Source organism: Abramis brama (genome assembly GCF_963993115.1).
Source record: "Abramis brama genome assembly, chromosome: 5".
In the NCBI taxonomy this organism is placed as follows: domain Eukaryota; kingdom Metazoa; phylum Chordata; class Actinopteri; order Cypriniformes; family Leuciscidae; genus Abramis; species Abramis brama.
In genome coordinates this window covers 5516909-5544744 of record NC_139967.1, presented here as the reverse complement: position 1 = coordinate 5544744, position 27836 = coordinate 5516909, and the positions used below count along the sequence as shown (strand labels likewise).

The 27836-nt window shown below is 36.9% G+C and overlaps 1 protein-coding gene across 3 annotated transcripts in view; it reads left to right on the top strand.

The window, feature by feature from the left end:
• The window catches only part of egflam (EGF-like, fibronectin type III and laminin G domains), a 30341-nt gene extending 2505 nt beyond the window's left edge, over positions 1-27836 (top strand). Inside the window, exons 2-24 of one of the 3 annotated variants that reach the window (XM_084113391.1) lie at positions 1841-1950; positions 3157-3243; positions 5524-5550; positions 5642-5759; positions 5855-5990; positions 8692-8858; positions 10139-10251; positions 11579-11978; positions 15384-15484; positions 15571-15671; positions 16180-16324; positions 17878-18067; positions 19775-19900; positions 21503-21746; positions 21870-21981; positions 22843-22959; positions 23950-24130; positions 25007-25030; positions 25162-25240; positions 25323-25466; positions 25577-25660; positions 25815-25918; positions 26703-27836. In XM_084113391.1, coding sequence (XP_083969517.1) covers positions 1841-1950; positions 3157-3243; positions 5524-5550; positions 5642-5759; positions 5855-5990; positions 8692-8858; positions 10139-10251; positions 11579-11978; positions 15384-15484; positions 15571-15671; positions 16180-16324; positions 17878-18067; positions 19775-19900; positions 21503-21746; positions 21870-21981; positions 22843-22959; positions 23950-24130; positions 25007-25030; positions 25162-25240; positions 25323-25466; positions 25577-25660; positions 25815-25918; positions 26703-26854 — 3062 coding nt within the window. In that variant the 3' untranslated portion in view covers positions 26855-27836. Of the gene's footprint in view, positions 1-1840; positions 1951-3156; positions 3244-5523; positions 5551-5641; positions 5760-5854; positions 5991-8691; positions 8859-10138; positions 10252-11578; positions 11979-15383; positions 15485-15570; positions 15672-16179; positions 16325-17877; positions 18068-19774; positions 19901-21502; positions 21747-21869; positions 21982-22842; positions 22960-23949; positions 24131-25006; positions 25031-25161; positions 25241-25322; positions 25467-25576; positions 25661-25814; positions 25919-26702 lie in introns of those variants that run through there. The other 2 variants (XM_084113392.1, XM_084113393.1) reach the window with 2 other exon arrangements.

The following is a 27836-nucleotide window of genomic DNA, read 5'->3' as shown; positions in this document are numbered from 1 at the left end:
GAAGGATTTTTGTTGTTAGTTCATGTTAACTAATGTTAATGTTAACAAATGAACCTTATTATCAAGTGTTTTTAGATATTGTATTAAGTTTCATGGGAAAAAAATTCATTATGCGAGATCCTTCCTAAATTGCTTTCCATGGCTCTGTGTATTTGAGATCGTTATTCACTACATTCACAGTGCATTATTTTAATTTTGCACTGTGCTCCGGTGACATGCTTTGTTTGTATGTTTTTAGATTAGTCTCGGTTCAGATTGGTTTCTTTTCAGAAGGCAGTATTTTAATTGCGCCACAAACACCTGCAAATCATAACAGATATATCAGAGCCAAGATCACATGCAACGTGCATCAAAGAGTGTATTAGTCAGACTCAAATTACTTTTTTTCTAATGACTACAAACCTTTTAAATGAAATTTCTTGATGTGTGTTTATTTTGAGGGAAAGCAATATCTTGTTAATGATCTAAAAGGAGAAAGTGATGCGTTTGGAATAAATAATGCGTTTCTGTGAAACCACTGCAGGCTCCATGAATGTGTCAGGAAGAGTTGATGATGGGATCATGGGATACACTGAAAAACATCTGGTGTAGAAACAATTTTGGTAACACTTTACTTAAAATCTTTACGTATGAGGCATTATAAAGGTATTCATAAAATACATTATAATGCATTGCATATTTTCATAAATAATTGTAGCCAAAGTTACAATGCATTATAATTTTTGCAGATTCCTTGTTACATCTGAGATGGGTTGTTTGTCATGTTTTAATGCATTATACTTTCTAAATGTGAATACATAAGTATTATAATGTAATATAACTGTTTTTCATGAGACCACACAATGCATTATATAAGATGCAGCCACAATTTTTCATGCAGAAATGCTAGTAGGTCTAAATGTCTCTATTAATTACAAAGAAACAGCAAGTAAAATGACGTTGAACTATACATGAAATTTTAGAAAAACTATAATAATAAACCTGTAAAAACATGGGAATACGTTACAATACGGTTTATTTATTTATAATGAGACTATTGTAAAGTGTTACCAAAAACATAGTATTTTCTTGTAAAATGTAATCCAGTAATCTTTGTTTTATTTACAACTTTGAAAAATCACGTTTACAGTGTAGAAACAATAAATGCAATATTCCTAATATTTGTGTTGGTAGGTGAGTTTCTTTCTTCTGTTGAACACAAAATAAGATATTTTGAAGAATGTCAGTAACCAAACAGTAGATGGACCCCATTGACTATTCATAGGATATTTCACTAGCCATCTTTGTGGTTTGATTGTGGTGTTGTCTTCCTGTCACGGGTTGCAGACACTCACACACGCTTACCCTAACCTTACCCATCACAACTAAGTGCCTAACCCGACCCCTGACCCTTAACCTCATTATAACCTCATCCCTAAAACCAAGTCTTGACCCTCAAACAGGCCTTTAAAGGGCTCTCAGAAAGTGAGGACTGGCCAAAATGTCCTCACTTTACTCTCTTTGTCCTCACTCCAATGGTCTAAAACTCAAACTGGTCCTCACAAAGATAGTTGTACAAGTACACACACACAACTGTGCATCAGCGCTGTAGACATCAAACTTTTTACTCTGAGCGAGACATTTAGCAATGACCTTATCCACACGCATCATCTGTAATGCATCTAAAATGCAACCTTTCTCATCAACACCACTGAATGAGTTACATTAACTAATTATTAGCTGTTTCTGCAAGATCTGTTTTTGGTCTAATGTTGATTCATGTTGTTTAGTTTAATGTTGATATGAACTGATGAATGATAAAGTATGTTATATTTGTGATGTGATCTGTCGTTCCTCTCAGAGAGGTTGAGTCCACCGCTGGACATCCAGCTGGAGACGGTGAACTGCACTGCATTCAGTGTGCGGTGGAAGATGCCCCGCAGACACGTCAGCACTATCACTGGATACAAGGTACAAACCCGTCCATCGTAAACTGGAAAACTGCGGATTCAAGAACATATCGCTTGTTCATCATATGTCAGTGTTAAAGGGTTAGTTCACCCAAAAATGGAAATTCGGTCATCATTTACTCACCCTCATGTCGTTCCAAACCCGTAAGACTTTCGTTCATCTTCGGAAATCAAATGAAGATCTTTTTGATGAAATCTGAGAGCTTTCTGTCCCTCCATTGACAGCTACACAACTGACACTTTCATGCTTCAAAAAGTTCATAAAGAGATTGTGAAACTAATCCATATGAACTGAGCGGTTTAGTCCACACTTTCTGGAGACTCGATCGCTTTATATATGATGAACAGATTGAATTTAGGCTTTTATTCGCATATTTCATTCATTCACACATGAAGAGCTTTGGGACATACTCGTCATAATTTGTGTTTTAGTTATGTGCATTTAATCTTGTCACAGTTAAAATCCTCCACATTCAATTTAATTGAATATTCTACCATATCGGAGAGAAATGTTGTAGCATGTTGATCTTGGTTTGCATGATGCATTTTAAATGTAATGACCAAACGTATCTTTATAAAAGTTCACAATATTTTTTCAGATGAAATATAATGTTGATAACATTGCATAAATATATTTTCGTCAGTTTAGATACTGATTATTAATCAGTCAAACCTCTCAACCTTTAGTTCTAATCGAAACCTCGTCCAACACGCAATGGGTTGTGGGCAATATTAGAGTGTGAACGGATCTGCACTCCGGATTCTAAACCAAGATCATCCGGGTATCTTTGGGATACTCATTTCGGATAGTATGCGAATTGGGACACAGCAGTTTTTATGGTTTTCATTTTTAGTTTTAATTAAATATAATACTTCCAGCTGGTATTTGAATGGTTCTTGAGTAAACAACTTTGTGAAGGCGGGACCAAAGCCATCATATTGAGTGTTATGATTTCTCTGTATGAGTCTCTGTTAACTTATGTTAATGTTGTTACGGTTGCTTATGGGATAAAGACTAGCTAAAACACTCGGTATTACAAGCCCTATAGTGAAGACTTCATATATATATTATGAATATTATATATATTCAATATATTCTTCATATTTCTACACTGGTGCTGTATAGATGCCACTACAGGAATGATTTGAGAGCGATGGGTTCCAGATTAAAATATTCATGTAAATATTACATTATTCTGTTGCCCAGGTGTTTTACACGGAGATGAGGAATAATCGTCCGACCAGCAATGCTGTTATCCTGGAAGTCCCGCTGAGTTTAGAAATGCTCACAACTGTATGTACAACCTCTTGATTATTTGGTATAATACTACTACTAATAAAAATAACAATAAATTATTATATTATAATTATATTTTATTTATGGTTACGATACATTTATGTATATATTTACCTATGTGTATATTTGTATATAGGTATTTGATGCATTATAAACAACATTTGTATATTTTTATATACTCTGTAAGTTTGTAGAGATCAATGAATATCAAAAAACGCGACCATATACAGTCATTGTTCTCTAAAAACGTTTGTGATGCAGCAGAAGTACCTTAAAATGTATACTGATTTATATTTATTATTATTAATATAAATATAATAATTATTCAAATTAATATCAGAAAATATTATATATACACATATATAACTATAAATCCAAGATGGATGGAAATACATTTATTTCTTCATTTATTTAGTTATCTGTGTATATAATGTATTCTGATATTCATTGTTTATATACTATATACAGTGAGGAAAATAAGTATTTGAACACCCTGCTATTTTGCAAGTTCTCCCACTTGGAAATCATGGAGGGGTCTGAAATTGTCATCGTAGGTGCATGTCCACTGTGAGAGACATAATCTAAAAAAAAAAATCCAGAAATCACAATATATGATTTTTTAACTATTTATTTGTATGATACAGCTGCAAATAAGTATTTGAACACCTGTCTATCAGCTAGAATTCTGACCCTCAAAGACCTGTTAGTCTGCCTTTAAAATGTCCACCTCCACTCCATTTATTATCCTAAATTAGATGCACCTGTTTGAGGTCGTTAGCTGCATAAAGACACCTGTCCACCCCATACAATCAGTAAGAATCCAACTACTAACATGGCCAAGACCAAAGAGCTGTCCAAAGACGCTAGAGACAAAATTGTACACCTCCACAAGGCTGGAAAGGGCTACGGGGAAATTGCCAAGCAGCTTGGTGAAAAAAGGTCCACTGTTGGAGCAATCATTAGAAAATGGAAGAAGCTAAACATGACTGTCAATCTCCCTCGGACTGGGGCTCCATGCAAGATCTCACCTCGTGGGGTCTCAATGATCCTAAGAAAGGTGAGAAATCAGCCCAGAACTACACGGGAGGAGCTGGTCAATGACCTGAAAAGAGCTGGGACCACCATTTCCAAGGTTACTGTTGGTAATACACTAAGACGTCATGGTTTGAAATCATGCATGGCACGGAAGGTTCCCCTGCTTAAACCAGCACATGTCAAGGCCCGTCTTAAGTTTGCCAATGACCATTTGGATGATCCAGAGGAGTCATGGGAGAAAGTCATGTGGTCAGATGAGACCAAAATAGAACTTTTTGGTCATAATTCCACTAAACGTGTTTGGAGGAAGAAGAATGATGAGTACCATCCCAAGAACACCATCCCTACTGTGAAGCATGGGGGTGGTAGCATCATGCTTTGGGGGTGTTTTTCTGCACATGGGACAGGGCGACTGCACTGTATTAAGGAGAGGATGACCGGGGCCATGTATTGCGAGATTTTGGGGAACAACCTCCTTCCCTCAGTTAGAGCATTGAAGATGGGTCGAGGCTGGGTCTTCCAACATGACAATGACCCGAAGCACACAGCCAGGATAACCAAGGAGTGGCTCTGTAAGAAGCATATCAAGGTTCTGCCGTGGCCTAGCCAGTCTCCAGACCTAAACCCAATAGAGAATCTTTGGAGGGAGCTCAAACTCCGTGTTTCTCAGCGACAGCCCAGAAACCTGACTGATCTAGAGAAGATCTGTGTGGAGGAGTGGGCCAAAATCCCTCCTGCAGTGTGTGCAAACCTGGTGAAAAACTACAGGAAACGTTTGACCTCTGTAATTGCAAACAAAGGCTACTGTACCAAATATTAACATTGATTTTCTCAGGTGTTCAAATACTTATTTGCAGCTGTATCATACAAATAAATAGTTAAAAAATCATACATTGTGATTTCTGGATTTTTTTTTTTTAGATTATGTCTCTCACAGTGGACATGCACCTACGATGACAATTTCAGACCCCTCCATGATTTCCAAGTGGGAGAACTTGCAAAATAGCAGGGTGTTCAAATACTTATTTTCCTCACTGTGTATATATATATTTATATATAATATTTATTATAATTAAGATATATAAATTGCATTTTATTTATGATAAGGTTTTTAACATTTATGATAATAATAATAAATATATTTTTTTTATAATAAATTCTGAATGATCAGATAGTAATTGTGAGGCTTCAGTATACCACAGTTGAAGTGAACAATTTGACTTGATGAATTTTGTCTTACAGGGTCAGTTTGATGGTCAAGCGAGCTTTGTGAGTAGATGTTCAGTATCTGATTCTCTGTTAATGCCATATGGTGCTGTTGTGCATGGCAAGCTGTTCCCGTGTGTGTGTGTTCTGTTAGGATGTGGTGATCGGGAAGCTGAAGGTGGCCACGCAGTACCGTGTCAGTGTGGGTGCGTACGGCTGGGCAGGGGAGGGCAGACCCAGCATGCCCCGGGACATCAGCACTGGCTCTCACGGTGAGCAGACTAATCACTAAACATGCATTTTGATCAGCGTGAATTTAACTAACAGAATGAATCAACTTTCATTATATTTTTCTCTTAAATTGTAGAAAAGTGCATGCCTCCTACACCTCCTACCCAGCCTAAAGTGGTCGCCGTGTCGGACACAGAACTGGCCCTGTCATGGCAACATGGAGAAAGTGAAGGAAGTGCACCTGTGCTATACTTCCTGGTGGCTTATATCAGGTAATTGATGGATGGATGGATGGATGGATGGATGGATGGATGGATGGATTGATGGATAGACGGACGATAAGATGGATGGATGGATGGACGGACGAACAGATGGCCGGTGCAGATAGATAGATAGATAGATAGATAGATAGATAGATAGATAGATAGATAGATAGATAGATAGATAGATAGATAGATAGATAGATAGACGTAGAGATGGATGGATGGATGGATGGATTGATGGATAGACGGACGATAAGATGGATGGATGGATGGATGGACAGATGGCCGGTGCAGATAGATAGATAGATAGATAGATAGATAGATAGACATAGAGATGGATGGATGGATGGATGGATGGACGGACAGGCGGCCGGTGCAGATAGATAGATGGATGGATGGATGGATAGGTAGATAGATAGACAGACAGACAGACAGACAGACAGATAGATAGATAGATAGATAGATAGATAGATAGATAGATAGATAGATAGATAGATAGATAGATAGATAGATAGATAGATAGATAGACAGACAGACAGCCATAGAGATGGATGGATGGATGGATGGATGGATGGACGGACAGACGGCCGGTGCGGATAGATAGATAGATAGATAGACAGATAGATAGATGCGGCCGGTGCGGATAGATAGATGGATGGATGGATGGATAGACAGACGTAGATATGGATGGATGGATGGATAGACAGACTGGCGGTGCAGAAACACAAAATCTCACGATTTGTACAATAGCAGCTTTTTATGTGAAAAACATTTTCAGTCGACTTCACGGACAAAATAAAATGATATTAATCTTCATTCATCTTCTTTCAAAGAATGCATTCCCCGAAAGTCTTCTCTGCATTTATTAAAACTAGACTGACTGATGTTTCAGCGTGTGATCTTTAACCTTCCAGATGACTCATGCAACTAATGCATTTCTGTGGTCGTTACTGTTCTAGAACACAACTAACCCATTCAGGCCAGTTCAACACACAGTCTGCATTACCACACACACATCAAACTCTGAGCCGCAGGACACAACGGCCTGCTGTAATGTGTGTATGAGTTCCAGAGAACTGACCAACCGATTCTTTATTATTACAATTCAGAAAAATAAATAAGTCATAAAAACAGTTCCTATCATTGACTTCCATAGTAGGAAAAAATATACTATGGAAGTTCATGGCTACCGTCAACTGTTTGATTACCGACATTCTTCAAAATATCTTCTTTTGTGTTCAGCAGAAGAAAGAAACTCATACGGCTTTGGAACAACTTGAGTAAATGATGACAGAATTTAAATGTTTGTGTGAACTATCCCTTTAAAGGTATTCATCAACTTCATGAGTTGCATCCTTGGATGCTTCTTTAAAAGAAATCATAAACTTGTGATGCAGCAGAAGTACCTTAAAATGTATACTGATTTATATTTATTATTATTAATATAAATATAATAATTATTAAAATGAAAATCAGAAAACATTATATATACACACATTAAATGAAAATAACTGTTTTTAAAGACATTCATACATTTGTTGACATGATTCATATTTATTCTTATTTATATTATATTTATGAACAAATTTCAAGCATTTTAACATACACCATAAAAATTCTCATTTAGGAATATTTGTATATAATACAAATTAACATAAGCTTTCAACATGGAACATAAGCTTTTCAGTGGCATACATCCATAGTGATCCATTTAACAGTGTGCCAGTGAGTGCTGCTTTTTAAGAATGTGTCGAGTTAAAATTTGTTAAACCTTTAAAAACGTTTCTCTGTTCTGTTCCATTGCTCTGTACACATGTTTCATACTGCAAGGACATGTGTTAATTTTTTTGTGTAGTAGATTGATGCATTATATGTACAGATTATTTTTAAGATCATGAAAAAACCTGCATTACTACATATATTCAGTGGAGCGTGTCCAGGCGTTCACATATGTGCATTTGGGTTTGAAATCGGCATGTTTTTAATACTCATTGATAATTATGCAGCATGATTCAATAGAACAGTGGCCTCCAGCAGATTAGGAGAGACCCCCCACCAGAGACTGTCTGCTTCTCAGATTAACCTTTCACATAATCTGGGTAATATAGCAGAAGTGGAAGTTGTCATGGTTTGATAAACTTCTATAGTGGTGCACGGAAACTACAACAAATGTCATTTTTGCTTTCCCATTTATCTCAATAACATCAAAAATATAGGAAAAAGCATTGAGAGATTGATTACATTGTTTAAAAGAGTTGTACATTTACATTTATGCATTTGGCAGAGGCTTTTATCCAAAGCGACTTACATTGCATTTCATATTAGAAACACTTACGCAGCTGCGGTAACCATTTTTCTGTAATTTAATGCCAAGGTAAGAAAGTATAGCATTATAAATGTACTTTTAATAAAAAAAGAAAAAAAAGGTAGATTTACAATGTTAATTACTGTGGAAATGCTTCATCACAGTCTTTGAAAAAGGGTCCCAATCCACGTCCTTGCAAAACCCTAGCATCATCATTGCAAATTTTGCACAAGCAACTCTCACAGTATCTTCAAATAATGTAAAAAAAAAACAGCTTCTTAGAGCAAAAATCATACAGAATACAACTGTTCTCTAATTCTCTGCATGATCAAGGAAAGCAGGACGACGGTTTGGTTGTGTGTGTGTGTGTGTGTGTGTGTGTGTGTGTGTGTGTGTGTGTTGCAGGCCGGAGATGGACACTGAGTGGACGTACATCAGAGAGCCAGTAGAGTCGAACTCTATGGTGCTCAAGGGTCTGATCCCTGACACGGAGTACCAGTTTGTCATCAGAGCTGTAAACGCACATGGGATCAGTCCTCCCAGTGCCATTAATAACCCCGTGCGCACACTCGGTAAGTTACAGCGCTGGACATGACCGTAAGGTTGCTGGTGCGCACCGTAGCCAATGTGCCCTTGATTTGTCCCTATAATATGTGTACAGTGGTTAAAAGGGTCTTAATGACTACTTATGTGTGGTTTGCGTGTTTCATAGTGTACTAGTTAGAGTTTGGAGGTTTTGTTTTGTGCATGCTGGCTGGAAAGACCAGACTAATTAAATTAAGCATCTTAAAGCTTGCTCATTTTGGGGAAGACCCTCCTCAATGTCACACAAACACACTTGGAGGAGGCTTACAGCTAGTTACCCGCCCCCAACCCTCCAGCAGACAGATTAAGAGCATAGACCCCCCCACACATACATTTACAGTCCAATCACATCAGATCACAGCAACTCATTCAGCTACACAGTGTCAAGAGACCTTTGTCATAGTTCGGTTGGCGTCGGATTCCAACCAATTGGATTCACTCAAAAACAACTGGATTAAGAGCACCTCACATGTAACTTTTAGGGTTGTGCGCCATTCAGAACTGAATTGGGCATGCCTTTTAACTCTTTCCCTTTTCCTTCATCTCCAGGCACGTTCATATGTAAATTGCGCAAGCTTATTTAATCCATTAGATTGAAAGATCTGAAAAAAAACATTTACCCACCCATAGACTCTCCCCCTCGAAGAAATCAGGACAGAAGTGTTTGAAAGTGGACAAAAGAGACGGATTAAAACACCAGGTGTAAACGGGATTGTGTCTCCCTCATCTACTTCTGATCAGATTGACCAAAACGCATCTTAATAGCAGGTGTAAACAGGGCCGTTGATATCCCTCTCCCCTTTTTACAGTGGAAGTCTATTGAGTGGTTACTCATGTGCTGTAAATGGTTGCCAGATATGATGTCCCAAAGTTCTGTCCAGTGTTAAGTATGTGGGATTTTCTGCCTGATTTTTATCACCCGTTGTGCAAACATCGTACGCCCGATCGCTTTAAAAGTCATAGCACACCTCTCCTCAATAAGGCACACAACACCTCATTCATGGGTCTACGGCAAATGTGGCAAGATGAGTTACACAAAGTTTTTACAGAATCTTTTATGATAATAAGCAAGTGAGACAGTAATAGTGATGCTTCACAAGCCCCACTAACAGATCAGAATTGTGTGCAACATGAACAAGCCTTAGAAACCTTCTGTTTCTGAAAGTCAGATGAGTTCTGTGCATGAAATCATGATGATTTTTTCCCCTGCTAACTGTATTTATGAGGTAAAATGACAGAAGTATACGATTCCCTGCTTTAAAAACAGGTTCAATGGATGTAGGCAGTGGAGACTCTGACGTCTACATCTCAAACTCTGACAGGAAAGATGAGGACGGGTTTGAAATCGATGACTCAGATTATGACGTCTTCGTTGAGGAGGTGAGCGATCTTTAGTGATTTTAATGGGGTCATAAATTTAGAAATCAAATTTACATTGATATCTTGACATGTTAGAAGTCACTGTACAATAAAAACATCACGCAAGTTTCAGAATTCAAAACTTCCTCATTAGTCCAAAAACAGCTTTTATTGAAACCAAAGTCCCAAGATGACTCGTTTCAGATTTCGTCACATTATACCTCTGCAGAAGAAAATCAACGCCTACTTCTACATCATTGCGTCTTTGGCCACGCCCACTGGCACATTCGTTAGTCAAGGAGAGTCAAGGAGAGAAGAGAGGATCAGGATCACTGGACTAAAAATAACATTACCTTCCAAAGGATCCTAATGCTAGGAATGGGGGAATGTCTCAGTAGAGCATTATTAGTTTGTTCTGTACATTTCACTGTGGATTCTTTGGGTAAATCAGTCACAATTTCGGCGCAGGCTTTGCAAACAAACTTTTACTGTAAGATATGGACCCGACAGTAATGACGCAACTGTGTTAATTCTAATGCCTGATCTGTGACCAGTGATTTCTGATATATAATGATTCATGTACAGTCAGACGTTCTTTGTCTCAAAATTGTTTATTGCTGTTTATGCATTACTAAATCAAGCCAGTGACTAAACTGTCAACTTCACATTGTTTCTCTTAGTAGCATGAAAATAATGTTATTTAAATTGTGATCAAGTTATATAGGCCTACAGAAAGCAATCAAAGAACGCTCCCTTTATAATCGCTGGAGCTGTCAATCACAGCGCAAGTTTATAGACTCTCGCCAAAACTCCCGTTATAATCAAAGACGCTGTCTACACTGCACAGTGAATCTCTTATTTACATCATGTTTGCACTGGTAATTACGATGAAAGCATTCGTGAGAGGTGCAGTAATCGACGAGATCAATGCATTTATATGCTAAAGATATTCGAGAGAGTTTCACGTGTAATATTTATTTCATATGCAAATATGTTAGCCAATCACAGCGGTGGGCGTTTACACTGAAGTCTCCCAACAGACACGCCCCTTCAATGAGGGTTAGGGTAGAAAATGGCCATTTATTTCTAAATTATGACCTTTTTTGATATTAAAATCATACTAACATAAGTGCACCTCAGGAAACATTATAAAATAATACAAAAATGCAGTTCATGACCCCTTTAAAGAATTCTAAAACACATTAGAAGAGGCAAAACTCTGTAATATATTATAATGTAATACATTTTTCTATAAATACAACTGTATACACAATAGATACACAACATATTTTCACTCAGAATGTGCTGTTATTAATCTTTCTGGCATTCATCTATCTGTTTTTTGCAGATTAAGCTTCCTAACAGTAAGAAAAGTGGCAGGCGGTCTCAGCTACGCTCCCGCGTCGGGACACCCGGTAACGGAAATGTTATTTTTAGGATGCGTACACCTGCTTCCCAAAATATCACATCAACAACAACTATAACCATGACAACGGTCGCTAGCTCCACCCCCAGGACAACCACCACACCCATTATACTGACAGGCGTCGGTCCTACTACGCCTTCTCCTACGGTGCCATCTCCCAGTCCGTCAATGACACTGTGGAAAGGGGAAAGAGCCCGGGTCTATGACGTATCATGTGACGAGACGGTCTGCCCTCTTGACAGCTTCTGCATCAATGATTACGATACCGGTGGCTCTCGATGTCACTGCAACCTCGGTCGCCAGGGGGACCTCTGCTCAGAAGGTTAGTTAGTTCTGTCTGTTTCAGAGTGAATATGTTCAGTACATATTTGATTATATAGTTTTGTTAGATTACTAATACAATTTCACTGTGGGCGGGGCTTCAATCACAACACAAAAATTGAGCCGTAAGGGATTTTACCGTTTTGCTAACTTCCACCAGACCACCAGAAAAATCCAATTCAAAATATTTAAAAAGAAACTATAATAGTATATCAGTGATACTAAAATAACAGCTGTAACAATTTAGTCCCTGTTTTTGAACATGTATACATATGAAGATATGATATATATATATATGAAGACTTCAGATGCAAAAGCCTCTAAATCCATCTAACGTTTTTCTTTAATTTTAACATTTTTATCAGTCTCCTACGTATAGGTTTCTACCTAAGTACCGACATTTCTGAATGGGCTGAGGCTGGGATCTAGTGAGTTTGAAGTGAAAGTATTTGATGAACATATACTATGTGTGGAGAGCTTTCACTCAATATTATTATCTATTTTTTTACATAGGTGGCTTTTAGAGGATTTTGCATTGGAGGTCTTCACATACATTATTCTTTGTCTCAAAATCGTTTATTGTTGTTTATGCATTAGTAAATCAAGCCAGTGACTAAACTGTCAACTTCACATTGTTTCTCTTAGTAGCATGAAAATAATGTTATATTTAAAATAATTTGTTATATTTATATATTTCATAATATGTTATATATTTCATCATATTTATTAGTTAACTTTTGTCGACCAGGTTGGAACAGCGTTATTTTAGTATTTATATACAACTCTTGTATTATTAATATTTTGAATAGCTTTTATTTTTATATTTTCAGTTTTTCATTTTAGTTTAAGGTTTAGTAATTTAGTTTAGGCTTTTGTCATTTTCATTATTATTATTTTTTGTTAAATATTTCTATTTAGCCTTAATTTATTTTGTTTTGTTGTAGTAACCCTCATCTTGTTCCAAAACATTTTGTTTCTTTATTCTGTCTAATATATAAAAGAAGATATTTTGAGAATTTTATTTTATTTTTTTTCCGTACTACTGAAGTCAATGGGCTCCAATATTGTTTGGTTCCCAATGTTCTTCAAAATATCTTGACTTTTGAAAGTCAAACAGGTTTAGAATGACTTGAGGGTGAGTAAATGATGACCGAGTTTTCATTTTTGGGTGAACTGTCCCTTTAAATGGTGTTATTGAATTAGACCACGTCCTCTCACCAACACCCTGCCCTTTAAGGACATGTCTGCAAACCTAAACATGCAGACAGAGGGTGCTTCTCATTTCTTATTTGCGCATCCTCGTTTCCTTTCTTCTCTTTCCTCGCGTCTTAGCTCCACCCCCTTAGGATGTGAGGGAAGGATACACCTGTGTATCCCCGCTCATGACTCCTCAGGAAGCTTCCTCGTTCCTCATGGTGCAATTAGAGAATTGAGATGTCCTTCAAGATGGCAGAGTACAATTGGTTTCAGGGTCACAGGCTAGAGGACGTAGGAGTGAGGAAACGAGGAAGCATCAATTTGAGTATTGAGAAGGACCCAGTGTTTTGCTGACTGGCTAAAGAAGTGTGAACTGTGTCCAGTGTTGCCAAGTCTGCAGTTTCCCTGTGGAATTGGGCTACTTTTACACTGTTGCTGCCTGTTTTTTGTTTGTTTTTTGTCCGTGGGTTGAAGCAACCCCAAACTAACCAACACGTTTCGTTTTCAAAAGTTTGATTAAATAAGATCTAAAGCCTTAGAAATCTATTAAACGCTCTCTCAGATGCTTGAAGAATTTCTCTTTTCCTTTTTCATTTGATTATTTCCTCCATCTGTCTCTCTCTTGTCTTCTCTGAGGTCTGTTGGGAGTGTGTAATCTTTGAGAATGGAGGTTTGCATGTGCTGTTGTATTTTCCCCTGGGATTTCTCTTTCTGTCTAACCTTTTCAGAGCGAGCTCAATAACATTTTTAAAACAAGTTGACTCCACAGACTAGATATTGCTTCATTGTTCTAAATCTCTCACAGTATTGCATACCAGTTTCAATATGTTTAAATGCAATATATAGCCTACGAGTTTTGCTGAAAATTGCTATTTCTTGAAACCTCACTATTCTAGGAGCTGAACTAATTTTGAGTGTCAAAAGTAACATCATCTTGGGTAATAAAAGCCTAGTAGACATGTATATAACACATATTCCTTCAGCCTCTAGGGGGAGCGCTTATGCTTTCCTCCAAACTTACTATGGAGCCCTGACATGACATGCAGACAAAAAATATGTATATAGTGGTCATGAATTAACAATTTGTTTCCTTGACTTATTAATATGTCAGCACATTTTACTAATTTGTTCTCTATAGTTTTAAGTGAATCGTGGCCACGTTGTAATAATTTGTTCTAGTTTTATTTATATCAAAACGAGGAAACAAATTAGTTCAACTTGGTCACCATTTACTAAAATGAGGGAAAGAATTAATAAGTCATGGGAACAACTTCTTAATTTGTGGCCACTATATATATATATGCATGTGCTGTTAAGGGCATTTTGTTGGACTTCTGTTGTGGTCTGCCTTTCTTTTAGTCCATATTCCTGGTGGAGAAAGATGGTCGATTTTAAATATTTATATCTGGTAAAAGTGTATTTTCTGACCCTTTATTTGTAGCTCTAGCAAAAGTTTGGCTGGAGTCAGTTTTTTTTTTTTTTTTTTTTAAGAAATGAATATTTTTTCAGCAGGGGTACATTTAGTTGATCAAAAGTAAAGACATTACAAAAGACATTTCAAATAGTTGCTGTTCTTTTGAACTTTCTATTCATCAAAGAATAATGAAAAAAAAAGGGATTTGTGCACAAAAACAGTTTCCACAAAAATATTAAGCAGCATGACAGGTTTCAAAATTGATAATAATAAGAAATGTTTCTTGAGCAGCAAATCATCATATTAGAGTGATTTCTGAAGGATCATGTGACACTGAAGACTGGAGTAATGATGCTGAAAATTCAGCTTTGATCACAGGAATAAATTACATTTCACAATATACCTAAATACAAAACAGTCATCTAAATTTGAATAATATTTCACAATATTACCGACCCCAAACTTTTGAACAGTAGTTTAGTTGACCTTCAGTTTTGGTTTATTGGGGTTTGTGCTAAGGGTCATGTTGTAGCTCTGTGAATGTGACTGCACATCAACATGGCAGTAATGAACTATGGGATTTGTGCCCAAGAGATGAAACGCTCTGTAATCCCAACTCCGTCACAGAAGAAGATACCGGGCCAGAAAGCTTCTCCAAATGGACTGAAAGAAATCATTTTCCATGACCTTCAGTCACAGTGTTTGGCTCTATAGACTCCCAAGTAATATAACACGAGGGTGTGTATATGCAAAAAGATTTCAAAACTAATGTAACCACATGTCTGTGTTCTACAGGTCTGATGGTAAATTTCCCGAAGTTCTATGGCTATTCTCATATGACGTTTGAACCCCTTAAAAACTCGTACCAGAGCTTCCAGATCAGCCTGGAGTTTAAGGTATAATCACACACAGAGGCAGACTATGAAGCGTTTGAGAGGTTTATGAGACCGGACTCTTATGAATCACTGCTTTGACCTCTCAGGCAGAGGCTGAGGATGGACTGCTGTTGTATTGTGGAGAGAATGAACATGGTCGAGGAGATTTCACCTCTCTGGCCCTCGTACGGCGGAAACTACACTACAGGTATCTCCAATTTTATTTCAGTCTTTAATTATAGTTCTTGCAAACACTTTAATCTCCACAATTTTTCTGATGTTACTTTTCAGTTCATGCAGATTTCACCCAAGCTTTGTTTTGTAGCTATTTTGCACCTTAGATATGCTCTGTATTTTATATAACTGTACTTCATACTTTAAAAAAAGTAAGATTATACTTTGAAAAGACCTTATTAACTATTACAGTACATACATTCACACTCATATTAATATTTGCATACTGGATTGTGATTGTTTGTTTGTTGTTCTGACACTATTTGCTTATATTGAATCATGATTGTTCTTTACACTTATATCTATTCATCTATTAATATTAAGCTAAAACACAATTTTTAAAATATAAAATATATATTTTTTGCTTCCTTGCAAGTTGAAATTACACTTTTGCTATTGAGTCTTGATTCATTTCTTAATTTTTGTAATTCTCTGAATTTACATTGATTATTAGTAATTGATCTTGACTATCATGTGCACAGGTTTAACTGCGGTACGGGGGCGGCGCAGATCGTGAGTGACAGCTCCATTGTCATTGGTCGGTGGCACACTGTCACAATATTTAGAGACGGCATGAATGGCTGGCTACGATTAGATAACGACACACCGGTATCAGGCCGTTCTCAGGTACGCATGCCTTAATACACAAACACAGCATACTGTGATATTCACACGTACACAGTTGGTTTTGTGTCATACACTGCATTGACCAATCAGCATCCAGGGCCTGGTTGCTAATCTTACAAGTTAGAAATAAAAAAAATAAGACTGTTCATATCCTTTTAAAAAATCAATTACATAAAAACGTAGACTGGCCCAATTTGATGCCAAAAAGTAAGACTGGTTGCCCCTTGACTAACTGCTAGTGGGTCATACTAGATCTTAAAGGATTAGTTCACTTTCAAAAAATTTTTTGCTGATAATTTACTCACCCCGATGTCATCCAAGATATCCATGTCTTTCTTTCTTCAGTCGAAAAGAAATTAAGGTTTTTGAGGAAAACATTCCAGGATTTTTCTTCATATAATGGACTTCAGTGGCAACTATAATTGGTATAGTTGAACTGACCAACTATACCAATGTTCAAAGAAGGTTCAAATGTCCGTCTCAATGCAGCTTCAAAGTCTCTACACGATCCCAGTCGAGAAATAAGTGTCTTATCTAGCGAAGCGATCGGTCATTTAAAAAAAAAAATAAAATAAAAAAAAAAATATATATATATATATATATATATATATATATATATATATATATATATATATATATATATATATATATATATATATATATATATATATATACTTTTTAACCACAAATGCTCGTCATGTACCATCTCTGAGATGTGCCACGCATTGCGTGGAAAGGTCTTGTGTTATGTCATCTATCAAGTTATTTGTCTGTGTACTCCGGTTCAAAAAGGTAGGGAAGGGCGAACAATTCCATCTAATTTTCTCCTCCAGCTTCAAAATCGTCCGACATCTTTGTTTTAATTTATTATTAGTATTATTTTTATTTTTTTCGTGACCTTTCCAACGTGATGACGTAATACGTGGCACATCTCAGAGATGATACATGACGGGCATTTGTGGTTAAAAAGTATATATATATATATATATATATATTTCGTCTCGCTAGATAAGACCCTTATTTCTCGCCTGGGATTGTGTCGAGACTTTGAAGCTGCATTGAGATGGACATTTCAACCTTCAAACCGTTGGTTGCCATTGAAGTCCATTATATGGAGAAAAATCCTGGAATGTTTTCCTCAAAAACCTTAATTTCTTTTCGACTGAAGAAAGAAAGACATGGATGTCTTGGATGACATCGGGGTGAGTAAATTATCAGCAAAAACTTTTTTGAAAGTGAACTAATCCTTTAAGATGCTGTCTTAACATAATGGCTATGTTTATGCAACTGGCCCCAGGACTATAAAATGTATCTAACAACCTCTTTTCTTTGTCTCCCCTCTCTCTCTCTCTCTCTCTCTCCCTCTCCCTCTCTCTCTCTTTCTCTGCCTCTCTCTCTCCCTCTCTCTCTCTCTCTCCCTGTCTCTGTCTCTCTCTTTCTCTCTCTCTCTCTCTCTCTCTCTCTCTCTCTCTCTCTCCCTCTCCCTCTCCCTCTCTCTCTCTCTTTCTCTGTCTCTCTCTCTCTCTGTCTCTCTCTCTCTCTCTCTCTCTCAGGGTCAGTACACTAAAATAACATTCCGCACGCCATTGTTTTTGGGTGGAGCTCCGAATGGCTATTGGCTGGTGAGGGCGGTGGGGACCAATCGTGGGTTTCAGGGCTGCATGCAGAGTCTGACGGTCAACAGTAAAGCCACTGACATCCGACCCTGGCCTAAAGGAAATGCACTGAGCGGAGCAGACATTGGTTAGTTTGAGAATAACTATAAGTGTCCAAATAAGTTTTGTCTTTAGCTTATCTATTGTTTTATGATCTTCAAATCTGAAGTTTCTTCTTTTTCTCAAATGTTTTGTTTAAAGTATGCTTGTTTATTTAAATTTTTGCTGAGTGTTCATAAGTTGATGAAAAGCTATCAATTAAATCATAAATGTAAAATTAAACGTACAGTATGGCATTTTTCGCCACTAGGGGTCGCTAACCTATTTACAATAACAAAGGCGTAGTTTGATGACGCAACATTTGCTAAGAATTATGGAACTTGTCGTCAAAGTCAAGCCGACTGACCTAATAATGTTTATGGATGACTGAATACATCGATGTTTTTATCATGACTGTGATATGAAGCAGTTCGGGATTGCTAAGAGACAGCTATCAGCTCCACACGCGACGCGAGTCCCGCGGATATAAAATGAATATGGACATTTCATTCTACCGAACTACACGCAGAATTACTACTCACAGGTCAGTTTATTAGACAAATTAAACTTGTGAGGTAACGCAGCGCTGTTTCACCTGGTCTAACATTACACTAGCACACTAAACTGCATTTGAATGTGTTGAAATGTATGTGTTAGTTTGTCTGTATGAGACTAGCAGTAAACTAGATCAACATTAGAATAACATACAGATCATATTCTGACATTTTATCATTGTTGAACTATAAAACATTGATTAGTTTTATGTAAATGTGCTCACCTGTTTAATAAAGTACATGTAGGAGCGGTCGAAGTCTCGGACGTGGAGCTCTCGTTTATATACTGTCTATGGGAGCTCTCGGCATCTCGAAAACACCGCGCTGATATTGATTCTCGTTTTAGTTCTCCTTTTTTTATCCAAAGTCTGCTTGCCATGGTCCATAATGTTTGAACGAAACAACAACAGCGTGCAAATAGACATTGCGAACTACAAAGTTGTCCGCGTCAGTCGCTTTGGTTACTGTATCAGACGGCTCTGGTTCATAGCTCTGGTTGCCATGGCAGCACGAGCGGAAACCAGGGACAACGCGGATATGACGGCATTGGCGGCGACAAAACGGAAATAAAGAAACGGAACGTTTCTCGAATTAAATTACAAATTTCTCCTGGTTTGAAAGTTGTTGGAAACAGTCGGGATAATGTAAGTACACAACAAAAAAATATATAACATAGATATAGTGATTTTTGCTATTTTTAAAGCAAAAAAGTTACATATTGTGCCTTTAAAATACATAATTGTAAAAATAATAGCAATCAAAAAAAAACACTTAAAAAGATTTTATTTGTTTACCTGCTTAAAATCTCAGGAGGTACAAGTAAATATTTACACTAACATTCGAAAGTTTGTGGTCGGTAAGATAAAAATAATAATAATACGTTTATTCAGCAAGGATGCATTAAATTAATCAAAAGTGACAAGAATGCATCACTGGAATAAATTACATTTTAAAATATATATAAAGTTATTTTAAATTGTAATATTTCACTACAATAATGCTTTTAGTGTATTTTTGATCAAATAAACACACCTTTGCTGAGACTTTTTTATTATTATTAAAATTATAAAAAATTACTGACCCCAAACTTTATCTGTAGTGATCTAATGCAATGATATATAGACAAGGTTTAAATGTCCACATACTTTTAGGGATCACTGTATGTGTGTTCAAAGCATCTTCCTCTCTTCTGTGTGTTTCAGGCGAGTGCAGCAACAGTGTGTGTGAGAAGGTCACCTGTGCTAATGGAGGAATCTGCTTTGCCAACCGAGCGGATGGCTTCATCTGCCTGTGCCCTCTGGGCTATAAGGGCTTCCTCTGTGAGGAGAGTGAGTCACCCTCACACACACGCACACACGCACACACACACACACACACACACACACACACACACACACACACACACACACACACACACACACACACTTGCTTTGTGGCAGTAACAAGCACCACTCACATTTATAATTTCTATATACTAAGTCAAGTCAAGTGGTTTTTAATGTCTCTTCCCTCCTGTGTGCTGGGGAATCCTTGTGAAAAAAGTAACACATTTCTGCATACTTTTAAAAAGAGTACTTATTACGGAAATAATATATTTTTGAAAGAATATACTTAAATGCGAACCTAATGTTATAGTATTGGACACTTAATTGCATGTTATTTATAATTAAATGAAAATGTATTATAGCTTAAATTTATATTAAATGCAGTTATCTAAACATCAGAGTGCATTTCTGACTCGCTTAAGTACATCTTTATATGTAATTTCATAATTACTTCTGTGGTCTTTGAAATATGGTTAGTGTTCTGCCAAATGTACTGACAAGCATTTATGGTAGCTAAAATATAATAATGTAATTTCTATTGAAACATGTATGTCATGCATTTAGATATATTTGCAATTTAGTACATTTAAAAAATATATACTTTAAATGTAATATCAAAAAACACTAAAGTTAAAAATATAATCAAGTACTTTACATGTGCTTTAGTATGTTAGTCATCACATCAAAATAAGTGTACTTTAAAGCACGACTAAAGATTAAAACATGATTTAAAACATAAGTGCTCTTTTTAGGTTAAGAAATACTTAACCTGAAAATCTGCAAATATTTTTTTTCTTCCAAAAAACATGCTTTTAGGATTTATAGTGCACATTCAATACAACTAACCACTTTTTTTTCACAAGAGAAGAAACGAAAACACCACAGTGCAAAACCATAACGATATATGACATACTGTGACATACAGTTCACATTCAGGAACCATGACAAATGTAGTAGCAATACTAATAAATACAATTGTAACTACACAGAATAATAAACTTATTTACATAGATAAATCTGCATATTAACAAATGAGGAAGAAATAATTGTACAATTACAATTTCAGGTTTCAAAATTAATTTTGCAATATTATAAATATCGTTTATCAGAAATGTCAGATCATAAATATCAACTGCAAATACCATTTTTATCCACCAATTGCGACCAATCACTGGCTGTGTCAGAAATCACATACTCTCTTGAGTAGGTACTTATTTTTAATTACTATTAATTACTTCACGACCGCTAAAAAAGTATGTTCTATATAGTATGAAGGTGTGTAGTATGAATGTAATCTGGACGCACTACATTCGCCATGCTGTCATTATCATGTGACCGACCAGCATCAGTTACGTCACTTCACTGCCATTCACGCATCCTCTCCTGTGGCCTCATGGGATAGTAAAGTGTCCATCATATGCACACTTCAGAATCTCACCGGAAGTAGTAGGTCATCCGGGTACTTTTTGCCTACTCTTTTATGAGTACTGTGAATTCAGACATACTACTTTTGTCACATACTGTTTTTCACCTACTGTATAGTATGGAAGTATGCGATTTTGGATGCAGCCACTGACCTGACTTCATATTTCTCAATGGTTCCAGGTTTCCTGTTGTCTCTACCCCAGTTTAACGAGAGCATGTTATCGTACGCCAGCGCCCCCTGGCCTCAGCCCTCCCACAACTACCTGTCCTTCATGGAGTTTGAGGTGACCTTCCAGCCGACCAATCCCGACGGCACGCTCCTCTACACGGATGATGCCGCCAGCCGGGATTTCCTGTCAGTCAGTCTGGTGGGCGGATATGTGGAGTTTCGCTTCGACTGCGGCTCGGGTGCCAGTGTTATCAGGTCGAGTATACAGTGGAAATACTAAACATTTGAGTCTCTTTTCCGTTTTAGTAGATGACTGTGAATCCACAGGTGTCAAATATTGTGTAGGACCAGAAACTATATTTTTGCTTCTGTTGACAGGAGTGAAGAGGCCGTCGCTTTGGATGTGTGGCATGAGTTGCGTGTGTCTCGAACAGCAAAAAATGGCATTCTACAGGTAGACAACCAGAGACCGGTGGAAGGCATGGCAGAGGTGAAGAGATTTTTATATTATTTTTAATCATATACACTAGCGTTTAAAAGTTTGGTGTTGGTACGTTTACATTTTTTTGGATAAAAAAAAATGTTTACCAAACATCTTGTGTCTCTTATGTTTACCAAAGCAGCATTTATTTGATCAAAAATACAGTAACATTGTACAGTAATATTGTGAAATATTATCACAATTTGAAATAACTGTTTTTTATTGTAATATATTGTAAAATGTAATGTATTCCTGTGATCAAAGCTGAATTTTCAGCATCATTACTCCAGTCTTCAGTGTCACATGATCCTTCAGAAATCATTCTAATATGATGATTTGCTGCTCAAGAAACATTTCTGATTATTAGCAATGTTGAAAACAGATGTGCTGTGGGTGATTATTATTTTTTTTTTTATATATATATATATATATTTAAATATATTTTTTGGAAACTGTTATAAAAAAAAAATCCACATGATTCTTTGATGAATAGAAAGTTCAAAAGAACAGCATTTATTTGAAATAGAAATCTTTTGTAATATGTCACTTTTGATCAATTGAATGTGCCCTTGGTCTAATTTAAAAACAATCTTACTTAACTTTGCATATACCTTTACACATTTAGTTCCAATATACACATTTCGAACTGGACTACATTTTTGTATATTATTTTATTTATTGCTTTAATGACAGACTGAAAACCTTTTAACACTTTTCATGTTGTGTGGGCTATTGTGCATCAGATAATGACAACAAAATATATTCTATCAGAAATAAATGTATAATACAAAGGATCTGAATGCTTTCTTAGGTTATTTTGTATGTATATATTGTAATAATAATAATCTTTCTCTCTCTTCTCTTTCTCAGGGTGCATTTACACAGATAAAGTGTAGTTCTCCTCTTTATATTGGAGGAGTTCCTAATTATGATATTACTAAGACGAGCGCTGGCGTCCTGAGGCCCTTCAGTGGAACGGTTCAGAAGGTACTAGTTTAGACAGTAGATACTGGTTAAAGATACTACAAACACCCAAAGCCCCCTGACATAAACATTCATCAACTCACACATCAGTTGTGGCAAACGGCAGCTCAAGCATGTTTGTTTGACGTGTGATAACCAATGAGGTTCATTCTCGTGTTATGCATCATGTTTGAGTTTCAGCAAGAACCAATGAAGTTTGTTCTTGTACGTCAAGCAAGTACTGTTAAAGGGATAGTTCACCCAAAAACGAAAATGCTGTCATCATTTACTCTTCCTCAAGTTGTTCCAAACCTATATGACTTTCTTTCTTCTGCTGAACACAAAAGAAGTTATTTTAAAGAAGGTTGGTAATTAAACAGTTGCTGGTCCCCATTGACTTCCATAGTATTTTTTTTTTCCTACTATGGAAGTCAATGGGGACCATCAGTCGTTTGGTTACCGACTTTCTTTAAAATATCTTCTTTTGTGTTCAGCAGAAGAAAGAAAGTCATACAGGTTTGGAACAACTTGAGGAAGAGTAAATGATGACAGCATTTTCATTTTTGGGTGAACTATCCCTTTAAGCATCTTTTCATGGTCGCTGATCAATGTTTACATGTGAACAAAAGCCTAAATTCAATCTGTTCATCATATAAAGTGATCGAGTCTCTTCAGAAAATTTGGACTAAACTGCTCAATTCATATGGATTAGTTTTATGATCTCTTTAGGAACTTTTTGAAGCGTCAAAGTGGTAGTCAATTGAAGGACAGAATGCTCTCAGATTTCATCAAGAAAATCTTCATTTGTGTTCTGAAGATGAACGAAAGTCTTACGGGTTTGGAACGAGTAAATGATGACAGAACATTAAAATGACCTTGTTTTTTGTACACGCTGTGACCATACAGATGACATTTTTAGGGCAACTAACCCTTTAATCCTACTGTGTGTGTGATCCATGTGCAGATTTCATCTTAAAATGGTAAAATAATATTCAGTCTTTCCTCCTGACCCAGATCTCTCTGAATGACCGCAGTATAGAGCTGAATCCAGGTCAGGCTTTTGGAGTGAACGTGGTGAACGCAGCTCACCCATGTGTGGAGAACCCGTGTGCTAATGGGGGAACGTGCAGACCCAAGTGGGACGGATACGACTGCGACTGTGCGCTTGGATATGATGGGAAACACTGTCAGAAAGGTGAGAAAACACACACACACACACAACTCGAAAGCATACTGTATATGCTCCTATAATGGCTAATTAATTCATCAGGCTTTTTTAAATACAAAATTAGATTAAAAAAAATGCAAATAACTGTATGATGATAACTGAAAACAATGCAGACTACTTACCATTGCATACTCCATACTCAGGGTTCCCACGGGTCCTTGAAATCCTTGAAAGGTTGTGAATCTAAAAAATAAATAAAATTCAAGGCCCTGGAAAGTTTTTGAAAATAAACATACATAGATACAGCTCCTTGAAAGTGCTTGAATTTATTTTGTGCAAGAAATTTTCTGGAAAAAATTCCATATTATTCCCTCCAGTCCACGATTATACACTTTGTGGCCTATGCATACTAGCTTGCTTGATTTACGTTAGTTACGCGTATTTAGGCGTTATGTTAAGTGTTTCCCGCGTGAGGTACTTTGTGTGGAACGTTGCCATGGCGTTCACACGCTCACAAAACTACTACGATGGTACCTCAGTGTTTGTTGTTGGACACAACAAATGTGTCCCCACATTAAGTCCTTGAATTTGAGGGTATTGGACCTGGAAAGTCCTTGAAAGGTCCTTGAATTTGAAGTTAACCAAGGTGTGGGAACCCTGCATACTATTTCACATTATATTATTAGTACAGGTTTGACATTAAACTCAGCTTGAAGGCAGATCTCCAAGAGAAGGATTGAGCACTAACTGAACCCTTTCCTTCTGTAGTACGTTATACAGACTGTATTTTGCGTTTGGCTTTAGACTGAGACGTTGCTTTGATATTCTTTGCAGACTTCTTCCATAAAACTTCAAACCCTTTCTTAAGCTTCTTTTATTCTGTTTTGTGCTCTCACTGTGCAGAATGTGGGAATTATTGCTTAAACAGTAAGTGCTTACGGCAGAATGTCTCTCATTTGTTTGCTGATTAACAAGAATGGCTTTAGTGAATTCATGATGTGTGCTGCCATCTAGTGGACGTTAAATAACTCTGCACTCTTTTACTTTTGTTGTATCAGCTGTTACTGAATCAATAGAGATCCCTCAGTTCACTGGACGCAGCTATCTGACATATGACAACAGAGATATCCTCAAAAGGTTTTTTGCTTTCACATTATATTCTCCGTATGAAGGTTCTGTGCATACATGCATCCTAATATAATGTTGCATGTCTCTGCAGGATATCAGGTTCCAGAACAAACATGTTCATGCGTTTTAAGAGCACGTCCAAAGACGGTCTTTTACTATGGCGGGGGGAGAGTCCAATGAGAGCCAACAGTGACTACCTGTCTCTCGGCCTTCAAGACGGAGTGCTCATTTTCAGGTACAACGTCATGTCCGCTCGCGTCTGCATGTTACATTCATGCATTTTTGCAGACAATTTACAATAGAGGATCAAAAGCATCACACTAACATCTCTTATTCTCCCTACAGTTATAATCTTGGTAGTGGAGCTGCCACTGTGGTCATTAATGGCACATTTAGTGATGGGAAATGGCACAGAGTGAAGGCTGTCAGGTCAGACACGTGCATCAACTGCATCAAATCATGTCAAGCATGTCTTTCTTCATAGACTGTCATATGTAGATGAATTTGAGGGAATTTGCACCATTTAAAAGGGCTGTAGCTTTACAGAGTTTTACCAAGCCTTCATGTTTGTCTCTGTTTGAAGGGATGGCCAGTCTGGTAAACTAACTGTCGATGATTACGGAGCTAAAACAGGCAGATCTCCGGGTAAGATGAGACAGCTGAACATCAACGGTGACCTTTACATTGGTAAGTAGCAACACAAGCGAATTGTAATGATAAAGATGAAAAAAGTCAGCATGAAAAGGAAGTTGTTATAGTGTTTTCTTCCCTATTGTGAATTATATCTGAGTGGAACGGATTCTCAAACAAGAAAAGATGTAGGGTGGGACTTGATATTGTCCATGGGGAATTGTGGTTTGCTATTGGTGGATCTCATGTGAGTGACAGGTTGCTCCGCCCTCACGCCAGTGAACACATCATCAGAGAAGAGAAGAGATGATGCTGTGAGAGGAAGGGGAAGATGTTTTGATTAAAGATTATAAGGGGAACAAGAGTTATAAAAAACTAGTGATGAGCACAGATACATCATTTATAATAAACACTGCAATATTCCATAAAATACAAGAGTTTTCCCATTTTGATTTCATGGTGACTTCAATGATTCTGATAATGACAATTGATGTTCATGTAATATGTACATGTAAATAAAAAATAAAAAAAAGTAATTTCTGAAGGATCATGTGACACTGAAGACTGGAGTAATGATGCTGAGAATTCAGCTTTGCATTCACTCAAATAAAATCTTAAAATATATTAGAATAGAAAAGACTTCTTTTAAATTGTAATAATATTTCATAGTTTTACTGTATTTTAATCAAATAAATTAAGCTTTGGTGAGCAATAAGAGACTCTTTCAAAAACATAATAATAAAAAATCTTCTGAACAGCAGTGTGTGTGCGGGTATTTGTCTAAGTCTGGTGGGGATTTTGATTTCAAGCTTGATTTGAAAGTTTCGCTCTGTCTCTCCAGGTGGGATGAAGGAGATCGCGTTGCACACTAACAGGCAGTACATGCGAGGTTTAGTGGGATGCATTTCTCATTTCACTCTCGCCACGGACTACCATCTGTCTCTGGTGGACGATGCAGCTGACGGCAAGAACATCAACACCTGCACCAACTGAACACCTCAAACACACCAGCTACAGATCAGCGACCCAAGAACAACATACTTATGAATATCAGGAACAGCAGCTCACAAATATCACTGACCTCAGCTGAGAAGATCATCAATAAGCTATAAGATAATTAAACATTACCCTCCATCTGATGAAGATAAAGATGAAAGTGTTTTCTGAATTCTCCGTTATACACCAACTCCTGCAATAACAGTCAGAGTTGGAGTTTTTGTTTAGCTTCAGCACTTTCACTGAATTAACTGAAGGTTTTCAACGATGTCATTGAATCATGGTAAATGTTATCTTATTCCATAAGTGAGCATGCAGATGTTTGAAGACAGGGCGAGCTCAGAGGTTATTTATTCCTTATGCAACATTTACTGCATATAATTACTTACATTTTCTTTTTCAAATCTACAGCTCTCCTGTTATGGCTCTTATGAATCAGCAACCAATTCCTGTTCAAACCTAGTCAGGTGTATTCACATTGTTCCCTTCCAGAGCAATGGTTGGGGCAACTGTATTTTTATTTATTGTTTGTTTGTTTGTTTGTTTGTTTTTTATCATTAATTTTGTATCAGTATTTAGACTGCTGAATTAATAGATGAAGATTCATTCTGATGAATAGAGCTTTTGAAGAGTCAGTCATAGAGTAGTATGTCTCTCTCTCTTCTGAGGTAAAATCTTTGCACTGTGAGTTTTTAGGCTGCTAGTGGTGGAAGGACAAAGTGATGTGATTTGTCTTTTGTATCAGAGGCTCTGCCTCTCTTTTCCTTCTAGCTACACACTTTTATGAATCCCAAAGACTCTTTAGTAGCTACTGTAGCTGTTTATTTTTTACTGTAGCTCTTTATTAAGTTAATGGAAGTCTGCAAAAAAAATGCATTTTTTCTGCCTTGATGTTTAAAAAGCCTATCATTTTGCCATCAAAAATGTGACTTATTGATTTTATTCATAAAATAAAAAGAATGTCAGACACTTAATTTTA